Genomic DNA, 16470 nt, shown 5'->3' on the forward strand with positions numbered 1-16470 from the left:
CCAAGGGAAAAAGAACACCCTCCAGGACTGTGGGGAGGGGCAGCAGAAGCTCCCTTTGTAGCTGAGAACGCTGGAACTCAAAGAGGCTGTGTCTTTTCCAGAGTGCCTCAGCAGAGTGAAAGACCTGAGCTCAGAGTTACCCGATCTGATTTTCAGGGGGAGACCTCTTTCACTTCATCCTGTAGGCGTTCCTTTCTTTTTTTCTTCTTTTTTTTTTTTTTTTTTTTGCATTTTTCTGAAGCTGGAAACAGGGAGAGACAGTCAGATAGACTCCCGCATGCGCCCGACCGGGATCCACCCGGCACGCCCACCATAGGGCGAAGCTCTGCCCACCAGGGGGCGATGCTCTGCCCATCCTGGGCGTCGCCATGTTGCGACCAGAGCCACTCTAGCGCCTGAGGCAGAGGCCACAGAGCCATCCCCAGCGCCCCGGCCATCTTTGCTCCAATGGAGCCTCGGCTGCGGGAGGGGAAGAGAGAGACAGAGAGGAAGGAGGCGGAGGGGTGGAGAAGCAAATGGGCGCTTCTCCTGTGTGCCCTGGCCGGGAATCGAACCCGGGTCCTCCACACGCTAGGCCGACGCTCTACCGCTGAGCCAACCGGCCAGGGCTGTAGGCGTTCCTTTCATAAACGTGGAGCACTTAATGGGTGCCCGACCCAGTGCTGGGGACATAATGGCAACTGATTCAGCCCTGGGCCCTGCCTTTACAGGGGGACAGGCCAGTTGGGAAGACAGATTCGTTCCCAGACAGTGACAGCTGAGAGTAGTCAGGCTGCAGCAGGGGACCTTTGTGTACGTTCAGAGAAGGGGCCCGACTCAGTCTGTGTGTGTGTCTGTGTCAGTCAGTCAGAGAAGGCCACATAGATGTGTGTGTGTGAGAGAGAGAGAAGGCCACATAGATGTGTGTGTGTGAGAGAGAGAGAAGGCCACATAGATGTGTGTGTGTGTGTGAGAGAGAAGGCCACATAGATGTGTGTGTGTGAGAGAGAGAGAGAAGGCCACATAGATGTGTGTGTGTGAGAGAGAGAGAGAAGGCCACATAGATGTGTGTGTGTGAGAGAGAGAGAGAAGGCCACATAGATGTGTGTGTGTGTGAGAGAGAGAGAAGGCCACATAGATGTGTGTGTGTGAGAGAGAGAGAAGGCCACATAGATGTGTGTGTGTGTGAGAGAGAGAGAAGGCCACATAGATGTGTGTGTGTGAGAGAGAGAGAGAAGGCCACATAGATGTGTGTGTGTGAGAGAGAGAGAAGGCCACATAGATGTGTGTGTCTGTGTCAGTCAGTCAGAGAAGGCCACATAGATGTGTGTGTGTGAGAGAGAGAGAGAAGGCCACATAGATGTGTGTGTGTGAGAGAGAGAGAAGGCCACATAGATGTGTGTGTCTGTGTCAGTCAGTCAGAGAAGGCCACATAGATGTGTGTGTCTGTGTCAGTCAGTCAGAGAAGGCCACATAGATGTGTGTGTGTGAGAGAGAGAGAAGGCCACATAGATGTGTGTGTGTGAGAGAGAGAGAAGGCCACATAGATGTGTGTGTCTGTGTCAGTCAGTCAGAGAAGGCCACATAGATGTGTGTGTGTGAGAGAGAGAGAAGGCCACATAGATGTGTGTGTGTGTGTGAGAGAGAGAAGGCCACATAGATGTGTGTGTGTGTGAGAGAGAGAGAAGGCCACATAGATATGTGTGTGTGTGAGAGAGAGAGAAGGCCACATAGATGTGTGTGTGTGTGTGTGTGGGGGAATCCTGGAGGCTGAGGTTCAGGAAGAAGTGAGGTCTAGACTCAAATGTGCTGGGAGGACCCTGGCCAGGTAGCTCAGTTGGATGGAGCATTGTCCCAATGTGCCAGGTGGCAGGTTTGGCCCCCAGTGGGGTGTGTGCAGGAAGCTACCAATGAGAGCATGGCTGAGTGGAGTGTCAGGTTGATGTCTCCCTCCCTCCTCTCCCCCCTCAAATCAATAAAAAAAAATTTAATGTTTTAGGGGGATGGGGTTTACGCACCAGGGCAGAGATGAGAAATTGAGGCCAAGGGGATAGTGAGACCCTGGACAGTGCAGGGTGAGAATGAAAAAGAGCTCACCCCTAGAAATCCAGGCCACTAGGGGATGTATGTATTAGAATGCTTAGGTTGTAATAGAAACTCAAGCAGACTGAAACACTGAAGAAATTTATCATGGAGATTGGGGGCTGGAAGCAGAGATAGTGGGTTCTGGGTTCTGAGAAGTGAGAGGCTGCACTACAGAGACAAGGTAGTAAACTCACCTGGTCCCAGCTGGAGGTGTTTCCCAGTCTCCTTAAAGAATGGGACCGCCACCACTCAGCAGAGGGAGAGAGGGCTCAGAGGTCCCCATGGCCTTCACACACCTGGCTGTTGCACCCTCAGATCTGGTACCTCCTGGAGGGCAGCCATCATGTGTACAAGCTCTTTCCATCCAAGGGTTGGGACGTGTATGTCAGCCTACAAGAGATGCACCAGTCCTCTCTCTACGCCCCCAGTGAGACCATGGTCACCCTCTTCTATGAAGGCCACAGTCTGTACCAGGTGCCAGGCAGGGGCTGTGGGGAGACGTGAGGGAGGCACAGGGTGGCTGACACCAGCTCACCTGGCCCTGCCTTCCTACTGCAGCTGGTGTACCTTATAGACCACCAGGAGGGCTGGCTTGTCAAGAGGCTTGTACCCGTGGAGCAACTACTGATGTACCAGCAGCTTGACAGCCAATACTTCTTGAAGTTGCGAAAGTGAGAAGATACTGGGTGGACCACAGTGGTAGTCAGCCCCAAGCACTTGCCACACAAAGCTCTCATTCTGGAGGGGGTGGGAGGGAAAACAAGCCATTCCCAACTGGCAACCTCAGGGCTATGATGGGGGAGTTAGGGCTGGTAGAAGCTCAAAGGAGGAGTCTAAGCCAGTTTGGGGAGCAGGAGCATCAGGAAAGGTTTACAAGGAGGAAGATGTGCATGAGCTGTGACCTGAAGTGTGAGAAAGGGTTGGCTAGGTAAGATGGAGAAAGGTGTTCCAGATGGGGAACCATACGTGCAAAAGCTAGGAGGAGGAAGGGAGATTGGGTGTTTGAGAACAGAGAAAATACAGTGCGGACACAGTATAGTGGTGGTGGCAGGGCAGACAAGGTGAGCCAGCGTCATAGGGAGAACTTGCACTTCATCTTGAGAGTCCTGGGGAGCCATCATGGGATGAAGGGGAGGGACTTCTTGGTCAGATTTTACTGTGTTTAATAATAATCCTCTGGTCACTTGCAGAGGAGCCCGGAGAAGAGGGCAGTGGGGGAAGGGGGAGCAGAGTCTAGGATGAAGCCCAAGACTCTGGTCTGAGGGAGCCAGGGACTTGAAGGGGAATGTGTCCAGGGGCACCAGGGTCTGGGGCTGAGGAGGTAGGGCTGGGGAGTCACAACGCAGGGGTGGGAAGCAGGCTTGTGGGGGCCCCTAGGAAGCAGGGGGCAGAAAAATAAGCCACTGTCCCCAACTACCACCGCCCAGGGGTCACCTGACACTCGGCTTCACCGACTTATGCCCCTTCTCGGTGATGCGCCTGCGGGATCTGCCCAATCCGAAGATCTACTCGCGCGAGGAGCGCTACCGGGCAGAGCCGCCAGGCGTCCTGGAGCCGTCGGGCTACCACACGGAGAACTCCCTCGCGGTTTATCAGGGCCTCGTCTACTACCTGCTCAGGCTACACTCCAAGTACGACAAGGTGGGCGCCTGGTGGCAGGGCGCTGCCCCGGGCTAGGGCTTGTCTGAGACGGGACTTTGGAGAGTGGGACGGAGCGGAGTCTCGAGTCTGAGGCTAAGCGGGGCTAGGATGGGGCATGAACAGGGCTCTAGGAGATGACTTTGCGGATGTAGCCATTGGGTGAAAGCGGGACGGACCAGGGTATGACCTTTTGCTTTGGGTTAGGGGCTAGGACTGAGACTGGGAAGGGGTCTGGGATGTTGCCTGCCTGCAGACGCCCCAACCCCCTCATGGTGATGTCGGTCTCTGCAGCCTTACGCTGACCCGGTGCACGACCCCACCTGGCGCTGGTGGAAGAACAAGAAAGAGGACCAGGTGCATGGAGGGGGTTGCGAGTCCAGGAAGGGGTGATCCTGTACACCCCACTCCCTACCCCGCACTGTTCCTCTCTAGGGGGCTGACTTTGCCCCGCCTCCCATGCCCCAGGACTACTACCACTACCTGGCAAGCAACTGGCTGAGTGCAGGTAACGTGTACATTGAAATGACCAGCTACGAAAAGATCTACGACTTCAAGACAGAATACCAGCTGCCCCAGCGCATCTTCCTGGATAAGGGCACCAGCTACCGCTTCTCCATCTTCCTGACCGCCCAGGGCCACTCGTTCAAGTCCGAGCCTGAGCCGGGTCTGTGGGCAGGGCGTGACTGGAGCTGGAGCAGCAGGGATGGGATACGTGGGACCTGGGCACCATCTGGGGTGGGGGGGAGTCCTGTTTCAGGTCCTAACTCCTTCTGTGCTCTGAGCAGGCAACATCTTCCAGTTGCAGAGCCAGGTGGACCTGGGCGTGGTGCTGGCTGACTCAAACTGCATTGAGGCCATGGTGAAGCAGAAAGTTCTTACTAATCGCAATTCGGTGCTTTTCTGGGTGAGGCCAGGTGGTGAGGATGTGTAGGGGCAGATCTACCCGGACCGCGTACCTGTTCCCTGAAACATTATCCCTGGATCTTCAGGCATGCCTGCTGACCCCTTCATTTTCATCCCCTCCCCCAGATAACGCTCAAAGATAAAAGTCTTTGCTTTGACCAAGGCATTAGTGGACATAACCTCATGAAGACCTCCATGCTGGTCAAGGTGCAGTCCAAGCCTGGAGGGGAGGGAAGCAGGATGAGGGGAAAGACTGAGTCCATGGGACTCACCCTCATCACCTGCTCCCACCCCCAGGTGGTGGGGTCAGCCGGGTATTGCTTCCAGAACACGATCCAGGGGCCTCGCATGCAAGTATTGGACCTTGGGGTACTGCATTCCTGTGCTGGGAGGGAGAGGGTTGGTGGAGTCTCAAGAGGATTGATTCTGTGTGCTCTCCCACTTACTCCTTTAATCCATTCCTGTTTTCAGAAAGGGCTTCCTTTGCAGTTACAAACAGTCCCTAGGTTATGAAAGAGATAGGTTCTGTAGGTTTGTTTGTTTTTTAAAGATTTTATCTATTCATCCTGGCCAGTTGGCTCAGTGGATAGCACATTAGCTTGGCGTGCGGACATCTTGGGTTCGACCCCCAGTCAAGGCACACATGAGATGCAACCATCTGCTTCTCTTCCCTGCCCTCTCCCCCTTCTCTCTCTCTCTCTCTCTCTCTCTCTCTTTTTTTTTTAACAATTTGGGGGTTTTTTGTGTTTTTTTTTTTACAGAGACAGAGAGAGAGGGATAGATAGGGACAGACAGACAAGAACGGAGAGAGATGAGAAGCATCAATCATCAATTTTTCGTTGTGAAACCTTAGTTGCTCATTGATTGTTTTTTCATATGTGCCTTGGCCATGGGCCTTCAGCAGACTGAGTAACCCCTTGCTCAAGCCAGCAACCTTGGGTCCAAGCTTTGCTCAAACCAGATGAGCCTGTGCTCAAGCTGGCGACCTTGGGGGTCTCGAACCTGGGTCCTCCCTCTGCATCCCAGTTCGACGCTCTATCCACTGCGCAACCGCCTGGTCAGGCCCTTCTCTCTCTCTTCTCCTCCCACAGCCAGTAGCTCAGTTGGTCCCAGCATTGGCCTCAGGCACTGAGGATAGCTTGGTTAATTTCAGCACTGGTCTCAGATGATTTTTTCAGTGAGAAGAGGGGAGATAGAGAGACAGACTCCTACATGCACCTGGACCAGGATTCACCCAGCAAGCCCTGTCTGGGGCTGATGCTGGAATCCACCAAGCTATCCTTAGCGCCTGAGGCCAACACTCAGACCAATCGAGCCACTGGCTGTGGGAGGAGAAGAGAGAGAGAAAGGGGAGAGGGAGGGGAAAAGAAGCAGATGGTTGCTTCTTATGTGTGCCCTGACCAGGGATCGAACCTGGGACGTCTGCACACCAGGCCCACACTCTATCCACTGAAGCAACCTGCCAGGACCAGTATTATATTCATTTTAAAGAGAGGAGAGAAAGAAGAAGAGGGGAGGAGCGGGAAGCATCCACTCATAGTTGCTTCCCCATATGTGCCTTGATCAGGCAAGCCCAGGGTTTCAAACCGGTAACCTCAGCATTTCAGGCTGGCACTTTATCCACTGCACCACCACAGGTCAGGCAGGTTTGTTCTTTTTTTTTTACAGAGACAGAGAGTGAATCAGAGAGAGGGATAGACATGGACAGACAGACAGGAACGGAGAGATGAGAAGCATCAATCATTAGTTTTTCATTACGCATTGCGACACCTTAGTTGTTCATTGATTGCTTTCTCATATGTGCCTTGACCACGGGCCTTCAGCAGACCGAGTAACCCCTTGCTCGAGCCAGCGACCTTGGGTCCAAGCTGGTGAGCTTTTGCTCAAACCAGATGAGCCTACAGTCAAGTTGGCAACCTTGGGGTCTCGAACCTGGGTCCTCCGCATCCCAGTCCAATGCTCTATCCACTGCGCCACCACCTGGTCAGGCCAGGCAGGTTTGTTCTTAAGTTGAATTTGTATGTAAGTTGGAACCTATTAAATGCGACTTAGATGTTTATCTTAACATAATACTAATTTTATCTTTCTGTACATATAAATACTTAAACATTTTCTTTTTTATGATTTTTATTTATTGATTTGAGAAAGAGAGGAAGAGGGTGAGAGAGAAAGAGAAACATCAATCTGTTCCTAGGTATCAAACTGGCAACCTCTGCACTTCTGGGTGACGCTTTAACCAACTGAGCTATCCAGGCAGGGCAATACTTAAACATTTTCAAATACAACTTTAAACAATCTTGGATGATGCAGAAGATGATGGACTTGTTGGATAGGACGGGACTGGTGATAGAGAGTCAGGGTTTGGTTCTGCTGCTGGAGTCAGGTTCTTGAAGTAGCATCAGGGGAGGCTTGTACAGAGCTTTTCTTTTTCCCATCATAAGTGGCCCTGTAGCATCTCAGGCCGTCGGTAACTGTACAGTAAACTCTGGTGAACCTCTCTGTATTAGGATTTTGCTCCTCTAACTTCACCATTTCTGCTTCAATGAGATGAAAAGCATCAGCTAAATCTTTTATAGAAAACGTTTTTGGTTCTGGAGTTTCTAAATCCCTATTTTCTTCCCTAAATGTTATTATCTGCTGCTCTAGTTCCATAAGGTCTTTATTGGTTAGTTCTTTGCCGTGGGGGTCGAGCGACTCTATGACATCATTTTCACTGATGTCCAACTGCAGTTGATAAACTCTTATGGCGTTCTGTTCATAAGTATGAGTTGTATGTCAGTTGGATGTTTGTAACCTGCGGACTTACTGTATATAGGTTGCCTCCAAGCTTTTATGTTTCTTCTGATACTTTTATGCACAGGAGAAGTAAAGTATGTATGACATAGGCTTCTTTCTCAAATTGGCACATAGGCACCTGTGGGCCAGCTTGGCCCTATTCCCACATGTCGCTCTTCATTTGCTACCCACATGTGCCTTATTCATTCCTTTGGGTCCCTGATTCTTCACTTGCTTACACATGCAATATCCCAATTATATAGAGGCAGACACTGAGGCCCAGAGAGGTGCAGACATCCACTCAGAGTAACCCAGGGAGCTAATAAGTAGTAGAAGAGGGACCTGACTCAGACGCCTTGTTCTCACCCACTACCCTGCCGACTAACCAGCAGACAGACTCTGCTGCTTCTCCCTCCTGGCTTGGTATGACCCAGGGCAGTAAAAACAGGGGTTGTGATAGTCTCAAATCCTTGGGTTATAGATCAAGAGCAGGGTAGTGTCTCATCTCAGTCTCCGTAAGTGTTTTGTGCTATGCTTAGTGACATGCTTTGTTTTCCTCTTTATCATAACCCCAGAAGGTCAAAGTTAACATCCCCATTTTTAACCCAGCAGATTGCTTCTGGGAATCTAAACACACAGCCAAAGGTCAGAAATAACCTAAATTTCCATGAATAAGAGAGTTATTAAACAAATTATGGTACATCCATGAAATGGAAAATTATGAAGCTGTAATAAAGAAGGAAGGAAAGGAGGGAGGGAAGGAGGGTGGGAGGGAGGGAAGGAGGGAAGGAAGGAGGAAGGAAGAAAGAAAGGAAGGGAGGGAGGGAGGGAGGGAGGAAGGAAGGAAGGAAGGAAGGAAGGAAGGAAGGATCTCCATATGCTGATGTGGAATGGTCTCCAAAGTGTATTTTATTCTTAATAGAAAAAAGCAGGGTATAGAACAGTATATATAAAACACTAGCACAAAAGAGGTTCACTGAGAACATATATTCACATTTGCTTTTTCTTTTTTTGAGACATGATTGCTACTCATATGTGCCTTGACCAGGGGGCTCCAGCTGAGCCAATGACCCCTTACTCAAGCTAACAACCTTGGGCTCAAGCCAGCAACCTTTGGGTTCAAGCCAGTAACCCTGCGCTCAAGCCAGATGACCTCTGGGTTTCAAACCTGGGACCTCAGTGTCTCAGGTCGACCAACGCTCTAACCACTTTGCCACTACCTGGTTAGGCTCATGTTTGCTTTTATTTGGATAAAGAAACTTTGGAGCCCTGGCCAGTTAGCTCAGTTGGTTAAGAGTGTCTTCCCAGCCTGACCTGTGGTGGCGCAGTGGATAAAGCATTGACCTGGACCGCTGAGGTCGCCGGTTCAGAACCCGGGGCTTGCCCAGTCAAGGCACATATGGGAGTTGATGCTTCCTGCTCCTCCCCCTTCTCTCTCTCTCTCTCTCCTCTCTCTAAAAATGAATAAATAAAAATCTTAAAAAAAATTTTTTTTAATTAAAAAAAAAAAAAAGGAGTATCTTCCCAAAATGACAAGGTTGCAGTTTTGAGCCCCAGTTAGGGCACACATAGGAAGTGACCAATGAATGCACAACTAGGTAAAACAACAAATGAATGCTTCCCTTCCCCTCCCCTCTCTCTACCTTCCTTTCTCTGTCTCTCTAAAATTAATCAATTAAAAAAAAGTTATGCCTGACCAGGTGGTGACACAGTGGATAGAGCATCAGACTGGGATGCGGAGGACCTAGGTTCGAAACCCCGAGGTCGCCGGCTTGAGTGCATGCTCATCTGGTTTGACCAAGGCTCACCAGCTTGAGCCCAAGGTCGTTGGCTTGAGCAAGGGGGTCACTTAATCTGCTGGAGCCCCCCAGTCAAGGCACATATGAGAAAGCAATCAATGAACAACTAAGGTGGTGCAACAAAGAATTGATGCTTCTCATCTCTCTCCCTTCCTGTCTGTCTGTCTCTATCTGTCCCTCTTTCTGTCACACACACAAAAAGTTACGTATTTCCCCACATATAAGATGCTCCCATGTAAAAGACGCACCTTAATTTTGGGGCCCAAAATTTGAAAATAAATGTATTACATAAAGTTATTGAACTCAAGTTTTATTCATCATAAAATCTATACAACTCCTCAAGCAGGAAATGCAAGTAAAAAAAAAACCTACAACGATTGTATAAGAGACACCCAATTTTTAGACCACACATTTTTTGAACAAGGTGCGTCTTATACATGGGAAAAATACGAAAATATGGCTGGGTTCAGGGGAATAGACCAGGAACAGTTTTCACTCGTGCTGGAAGCTCATTCATGCACCAATATTTATTTATTTATTTTTGTTTGTTTACCTATTTATTTAGAGGCATTAATTCATTGTTTCACTGAGTTGTTCCATTTAGTTATGTATTAAGTGATTACTTCTACATGCCCTCACCAGGGGTTGAACCCATGACTTCTGGCATGTCAGGTCGATGCTTTATCTTCTGAGCCATTGGCCAGGGCCTCAACCAATATTTATGGAGTGCCTATTAAAATTCAGCATTGTTTTAGTGCTGGAGTTACAGCAGTGAACAAAGCAGACAATTTCTGTCCTTGTGAAGCTGATGTTCCAGTGGAAGGAGTGTGTTCATTCCTAGGGCTGCCATAACAAACCACCACAAATTGGGAAGTTTATTCTCTCTCAGTTATGGAGGCCAGAAGTCTAGAATCAAGGTTGGTCCCTCTGGAGGTTCTGAGGGAGAATCTGTTCTAGGCCTCTTCTCCTGGGTTCTGGCAGTGGTTGACAATCCTTGGAATTCCTTGGCTTATACATGCATCACTCCAATCTCTACATTCATTTTCACATGGCTTCTCCCTGTGTGCCTGTGTCCAGATTTCCTCCTCTGATAAGGACTCCAGTCATTAGAGTAGGGCCCAGCCTAATCTAGTACTATCCCATCTTAACTTGATTACATCCATAAACACCCTAGTCCAAATTAGATCACACTGGTAGGTTCCAGGGGATTTAGAACTTCAACTTATCTTTGGGATACACAACCCAAACCACAACAGAGTCAGATGATAAGCGAGATAAATAAAAGATATTGTGTATTAAGAGGTGATGAATGTTAAGAGGAAGATGACAGACAAGGGGCCTGAGGTAGGTCAGCTCCGGGAAGGCCTGGCCGAGGAGGATACATTTCAGCAAAGACCTGAAGGAGGGAAGGAAGTGAGCCATGTGGTTATGTGCCAGAAAGCCATGCCAGTGAGAGGGAGTGGGTGGTAGAAAGGCCTGGAAGTAGAAGTATATTTCATGTGTTAGACTAAAGGAACATGGAGAGGCAAGTATGGTTGGATCAGGGCCAGCAAGGAGGAAAGTGGGGAGAAATGAGGTTGAAGTGGTGTTGGGGGCAGATCACGTGAGGCCTAATGGGCACGGTGAGCGAGGCTGTATTTGGGAAAGGCTCTGAGCAAAGGAGTGACTCAGGTATTCACAAGGTCCCTCTGGCTGCATGTGGGGGACATATGAGCAGTGTTGCGAGGGGAGACCAGGGAGGAAATAAGGTTAGACAGTCAAGGGTGGAACAAAGGAGTTGGTGGGGGAGAAAATGGCTCTATTTTAAAGTCTAGAGACACAAGCTATCCAAATGGACTAGATGTGGGGGTAAGAGAAAGGTAGGTTTCCAAGATGAGGCCAAGGCTTTTAGCCTAAACATGAAGGGATGAGGAGCTATTAGTTGAGATGGGTTATGGATAGATTAAATTGGAGATACCCATTTAGACTGCTGGTAAGTGAGTGGCCGATAGGTGTAGTCTTTGGCCCAGGTCTAGCCTGAGAAGGGCTTAATCTATGGCTAGCAGCTCTTCTCTACACTTGCCATCAAGCCCAGACCACAGCTTCTGGATGCCCATGTCCCTCTGACAATTGAATTAAAGCCTTGTGTCCTACCCCTGAAATGGGCCAGAGGTCATTCATTGTCTGAAGACAGTGTCACAGGGATTCCCTGACCCCTTTCCCCGACCCTGGCTGCATTTGCCGCACGTATCCCGTGCTCCTCCAAGTTAACTGTTTGAGAATTCAGACCCAAGTTAAGCCCTATAAAGCCTGACTAGGAGTTGGCCGCTCCATAGGTGTAGGCGTTACTGGTTTTGTATGTCTTTTTCTGGAGGCAGATGGAGGCTACCTGGCCCAGTTTCGATCCCAGCTCCACCACTTCACACCTGTGTGGCTTTGGATAATTAAGTTGCCTGGCCTTTCTGTGTCTCTCACTTTTGTCATCTCTAAAATGGAGATAGTAATAGTCTCTATGATGCAAGACTATTTGGAGAATCAAATGCATTTGAATATGTAAAGCACTTAGAACACCAGTGCCTTGAACACAGTAAAAGCTACATTAAGTATTTGCAGTTTTTAGGGCAGCAGTTCTCAACCTTTGGGTCGCGACCCCGATGGGGGTCGAACGACCAAAACACAGGGGTCGCCGATCTGCAGGTTGAGAACCACTATTTTAGGGTACTGTTGTATGGAAAAGAAAAATAATGATCAGATGACCCCCTCGTGAGGGTGAACCTGGCAGGTGGTGATGATGTGTGTGGGAGGAGGGGAGTCCCCTCCCCCCCCACTTCCCAGTGTGAGGCTCTCTTCCCACTCAGGGTAACCTGATGGTGCCAGTGCTTATTGGCTGCCCACCTGGCAAGCGCCTAGCTTTTGACATCACCTACACACTGCAGTACAACCGTTTGCAAAACAAACACTACTTTGACTGCATTCACGTAGACCCCGAGATGCCCTGCTTCCTCTTCCGTGACAGTGAGTGTCCAGTCCCCTCCTCTGCATTGTCCACTGTCTTCTACCCTCACCACTTTGCCCTCCCTGCCCACTTACCTCCCTACCCACCCACCTCTGCTCTTCTCCTTGGTTCTCTCTCTTTTCTCTCCTCTCCACCCTCCACTTCTCTGATCAAGCTAATTTCTCCTCCTCTTGGCTTCAACCTACCTCCACCCCACAGCCTTCTACCCCTTCTTCTTGATCCAAGATATGGTGACGGGAGAATCTGGCAGTTTTCAGGGCAGGTAAGGGCAGGGCTAAGCTAGCGGCTGACGGGAGATAGGGGGAGGGAAGTTGGAGGCGGGGAGTGGGGCTTTTGGCGGGGGGTGGTGGTGGTAGATTTGACGCACGGATCCGGACATTGAGTCTAGTCAGTGCACACCTCTGCTTCTGGCAGCTATGTGATGAAGGTGGTGGGCGGCGGGCCCACCATGGACACCATCCAGGAATACAGTCAGGAGGAGATTTACCGCTTCAACAGCCCCCTGGACAAGTAATCCCGGTGGGACCCAGCCTGTAATGGGGCTTTCCTTCCCCTGCACACCCACAGCAAGGCTCCTAGGGTACCGCAAACTCTTGCCCGCCCACAAAGTGAGCCCCCCGCCCTTCTCCAAAGGTTCCAATCCTGGCCTCCCACTGCTCACACTGCTGCCCTCCCTCTGCGGCAGCCGAGGCCCCGCCCCCACTGGGGTTTCGTCATCTTCTTCCACAGCACCGACAGCCTCATCTGGACCACCAAAAACACAACGACCACCAAGGACTCACCCTTCAGCATCATGTCCCACCAGAGCTCGGAGGTCGAGTGAGTCACATCCTGGCTGCAGGCCTTTTTATCCCCCACCTGCCCACAATCTGTCGAGCCTGCCCCTTCTGCTTCTGGGTGACTTCTTGATCCCCAAGCCATGCTGACTGCCTTTATGTTCCTCAAATGGGTTGACCTCTACATAAGCTGGACCCTCTGTCAGCAGTGCAGGTCATTTTGGCCTTAATTCAAATGCCTCTTCATCTAGGAGGATTTCTGACTGTTCTAGATATTACAGTTGGCTCCCATCTTTCTGTGCTCCCCCATTAAGCCTTTACTCCTCTGCCTGTGGCCCCATCCCAGCCTTTACTCCTCTGCCTGTGGCCCCATCCCAGCCTTAACCCCTCTGCCTGTGGCCCCATCCCAGCCTTAACCCCTCTGCCTGTGGCCCCATCCCAGCCTTAACCCCTCTGCCTGTGGCCCCATCCCAGCCTTAACCCCTCTGCCTGTGGCCCCATCCCAGCCCCCTGGGGTCTGTCTTCCTTATAGGTTCAGGTTCAGTGTAGTCTTTGTGGAATGAGACAATGAACAAATTATTTCATGGTAGGCATTACTGACATTTGACTGGAGGTCTTAATAATGAATAAAACAATGGAGGAACAAATTAGTATATAGGGGCTTAATTACTATTTTTGGTTCGATGAAAGGAGGAGAATGATTCTATGAGCAAATGAGGGAAGTGAGTGAATGAATAAAGTAGCTAATTTGCACCTAGTCAGCTTTTTTTTTTTTTTTTTTTTTTTTTTTACAGAGACAAAGAGAGGGATAGATAGGGACAGACAGACAGGAATGGAGAGATGAGAAGCATCAATCATTAGTTTTTCATTGCGCATTGCGACACCTTAGTTGTTCATTGATTGCTTTCTCATATGTGCCTTGACTGTGGGCCTTCAGCAGACCAAGTAACCCCTTGCTCGAGCCAGCGACCTTGGGTCCAAGCTGGTGAGCCTTGCTCAAACCAGATGAGCCGCGCTCAAGTTGGCGACCTCGGGGTCTCGAACCTAGGTCCTCGGCATCTCATTCCGACGCTCTATCCACTGCACCAATGCCTGGTCAGGCCCTAGTCAGCTTTTGACCTATGTTGTTGAATAAATGAATAAAGGAAAGAGTAAATGAATCAAGATGTAACTTTGTACCTAGTAGGTACTGAAGCTGTATTTGTGGGATGAAGACATGTAGGCAGCAAGGAGTAAGTGAGGAGCTGGCACATAACAGGTGTACAATCCATAATCTAGATGAATGCATAGTAATGGAGGAATTGGCAGGTGGACATGGAAAGGCAGGAGAAAATGAATGAGTAAGCAAATTACCTATCAGTTACTAAGCATTCAGCTAGCCTTATTGGATGAATGAATGAAGGAGCAAATCAGAGATGAAGGTGTAAGATTGTTCCTAACTGGTGCTCACCCAGAGGTTTTGGGGCGGAGGGAGAAATCAGGGGTTGGCATGAGGTAGGCATGATTTGCAACACAAATGCCTGAACTTGTGCCCCCAGGTGGCTGTGTCTGGAGAACTCCCCATGCCATGATACCGTTCCCAATAGCATCTTTGCCCCTGAATTCTTTTTCAAGGTGTTGGTAAGCAATAGGTAAGCCAGGGATATGGCCTAATTGGGGTCAGGGGCTCCCTGTAGAGTACCTGACTCATCCGCAATGCTGAGCCCCTTTCCCCACCAGAGGTGTGGACGAGAGTACATACTGTGACTACCAGCTCATCTTCCTGCTGCATATCCATGGGCTTCCACTGAGTGCCAAACGGGCGCTCTTCATCCTCATGGTGAGCGGCTGCTCGGGAGCTGCCCTGTGGGGTGGAGGGGGCGCACAGGCTGCCCATTGCACCTGTTATGCCAGGGGTCCCCAAACTACGGCCCGCGGGCCACATGGGGCCCCCTGAGGCCATTTATCCAGCCCCCACCGCACTTCCGGAAGGGGCACCTCTTTCATTGGTGGTCAGTGAGAGGAGCATAGTTCCCATTGAAATACTGGTCAGTTTGTTGATTTAAATTTACTTGTTCTTTATTTTAAATGTTATATTTGTTCCCGTTTTGTTTTTTTACTTTAAAATAAGATATGTGCAGTATGCATAGGGATTTGTTCATAGGTTTTTTTTTATAGTCTGGGCCTCCAATGGTCTGAGGGACAGTGAACTGGCCCCCTGTGTAAAAAGTTTGGGGACCCCTGTGTTCTGCTGTGCTTGCAGGTATCAGCGGGTGTGTTCCTCAGCCTGGTCATCCTCTACATCATCTTCTGCCTCCTGCTGCCCCTCTTTGTGAAGCTGTGGAACATGCTCCGCTTGAAGATCAACAACCTCATCGCCACAGAATCTTACTACACTCACAGCTCCTCTTCCGGAGGCTTCAGCAGCTCGTCTCTGGCAGAGTCCAATGTTGACGTTGTGGTCAGCTCCAAGGTGGCAGAGAACAAGGCTGAACAGGAGGTAACTGTGAAGAAGTCACTGACCTGAACCTCTGACCTGCCGCAACCACCCTCATTCCTCACTTCTTGAACCATCTTGGAAACGCACCTTGTCATCCATCCCAACCCTTCCTTTTTGTTTTCCTTGAATTTTTATTTCTCCTTCACACTACATACCACATAGGTCATTAAAATACCAGAATCCTTCTGTGTCAGCTGGTAAATATAGGCTTCTCCATGTGCCCGCCAACTCAGCCCCTCTTCAACTGTGCTCCTGACCTCCCCGTAGGGCAGTAGGGTCCTCCATGACCCAGGCCCATTGTTACGGCCTGAAATCTGTGCTGACTGCCCAGGTTTGGTAGCGGTCAGTAACTCTTTCATATGTCAACACCTATCTGGTGTTTAGCTTAAGGAGGGGACTCTGGAGAGGTTAAGATTTTTGTTTTAGTTGCAAGTAGCAAAAATATCACTCACATAGTCCAAATGGAAATGATGATATATGGGTTTTGTCAGTGTGAGTTTCAGGTACAGTTTGACCCAGAAGTCTTTAATATCCACAGAACTTTTGCTCCATTTCTCAGTACTTTGCTCTGCTCTGCCCTCCTCTGAGTGTGGTCTCTGACCTCAGTCCAGCTCCTGTCACACATCCCCGTGTCTTATTGCCCAGAGGAAGAAAGGGCTGGAGCTCAACATTCCCAGGCCGTCAGTCTGATTGGAAGGGGTTGGGTCATAAACTCACCACTTTACCGCTCACACTGCCCGAGAAATTCGACCTTGCGTGGTTTAAGCCAATCAGAGCCCAGCCCTGGATCTGAGGGCAGTCAGTCTTTTTTTTTAGGGCGGTTCTTATAAGGACAATGTGCTATCAAGAGGAGAAAGGGAAGCTGAAAGGCAAAAAGCAATTGTGCTTTTGTACTCCATTCCCTGTCCACCCACTGGGCTCAACTCCAGCCCCACCCCAGGAGTCTCAATTGAATGATCCTCTGATCATCCCCTTCCCCTCCTCCACTCTAGTAATAGAGGCTCAGGGGACATGTACTCCGAAGAGACACCAGGGAAG

The 16470-nt window shown here is 49.9% G+C and overlaps 1 protein-coding gene across 1 annotated transcript in view; it reads left to right on the forward strand.

Annotated features, from left to right (window-relative positions):
- The window catches only part of CATSPERG (cation channel sperm associated auxiliary subunit gamma), a gene marked incomplete at its 5' end in the record, with an annotated part of 36877 nt that extends 21292 nt beyond the window's left edge, over nt 1–15585 (forward strand). The window contains 15 exons of the mRNA XM_066244134.1: nt 2380–2538; nt 2623–2735; nt 3492–3705; nt 3997–4059; nt 4171–4369; nt 4491–4609; nt 4735–4815; nt 4906–4962; nt 12020–12176; nt 12376–12439; nt 12592–12687; nt 12907–12996; nt 14492–14584; nt 14673–14772; nt 15196–15585. Of these exons, the coding sequence (XP_066100231.1) occupies nt 2380–2538; nt 2623–2735; nt 3492–3705; nt 3997–4059; nt 4171–4369; nt 4491–4609; nt 4735–4815; nt 4906–4962; nt 12020–12176; nt 12376–12439; nt 12592–12687; nt 12907–12996; nt 14492–14584; nt 14673–14772; nt 15196–15459 (1869 nt within the window). The remainder of the gene's footprint in view (nt 1–2379; nt 2539–2622; nt 2736–3491; nt 3706–3996; nt 4060–4170; nt 4370–4490; nt 4610–4734; nt 4816–4905; nt 4963–12019; nt 12177–12375; nt 12440–12591; nt 12688–12906; nt 12997–14491; nt 14585–14672; nt 14773–15195) is intronic.
- Nucleotides 15586–16470: the final 885 nt, after the last annotated feature.

Source organism: Saccopteryx bilineata, chromosome 9 (genome assembly GCF_036850765.1).
Source record: "Saccopteryx bilineata isolate mSacBil1 chromosome 9, mSacBil1_pri_phased_curated, whole genome shotgun sequence".
Classification (NCBI taxonomy): Eukaryota; Metazoa; Chordata; class Mammalia; order Chiroptera; family Emballonuridae; genus Saccopteryx; species Saccopteryx bilineata.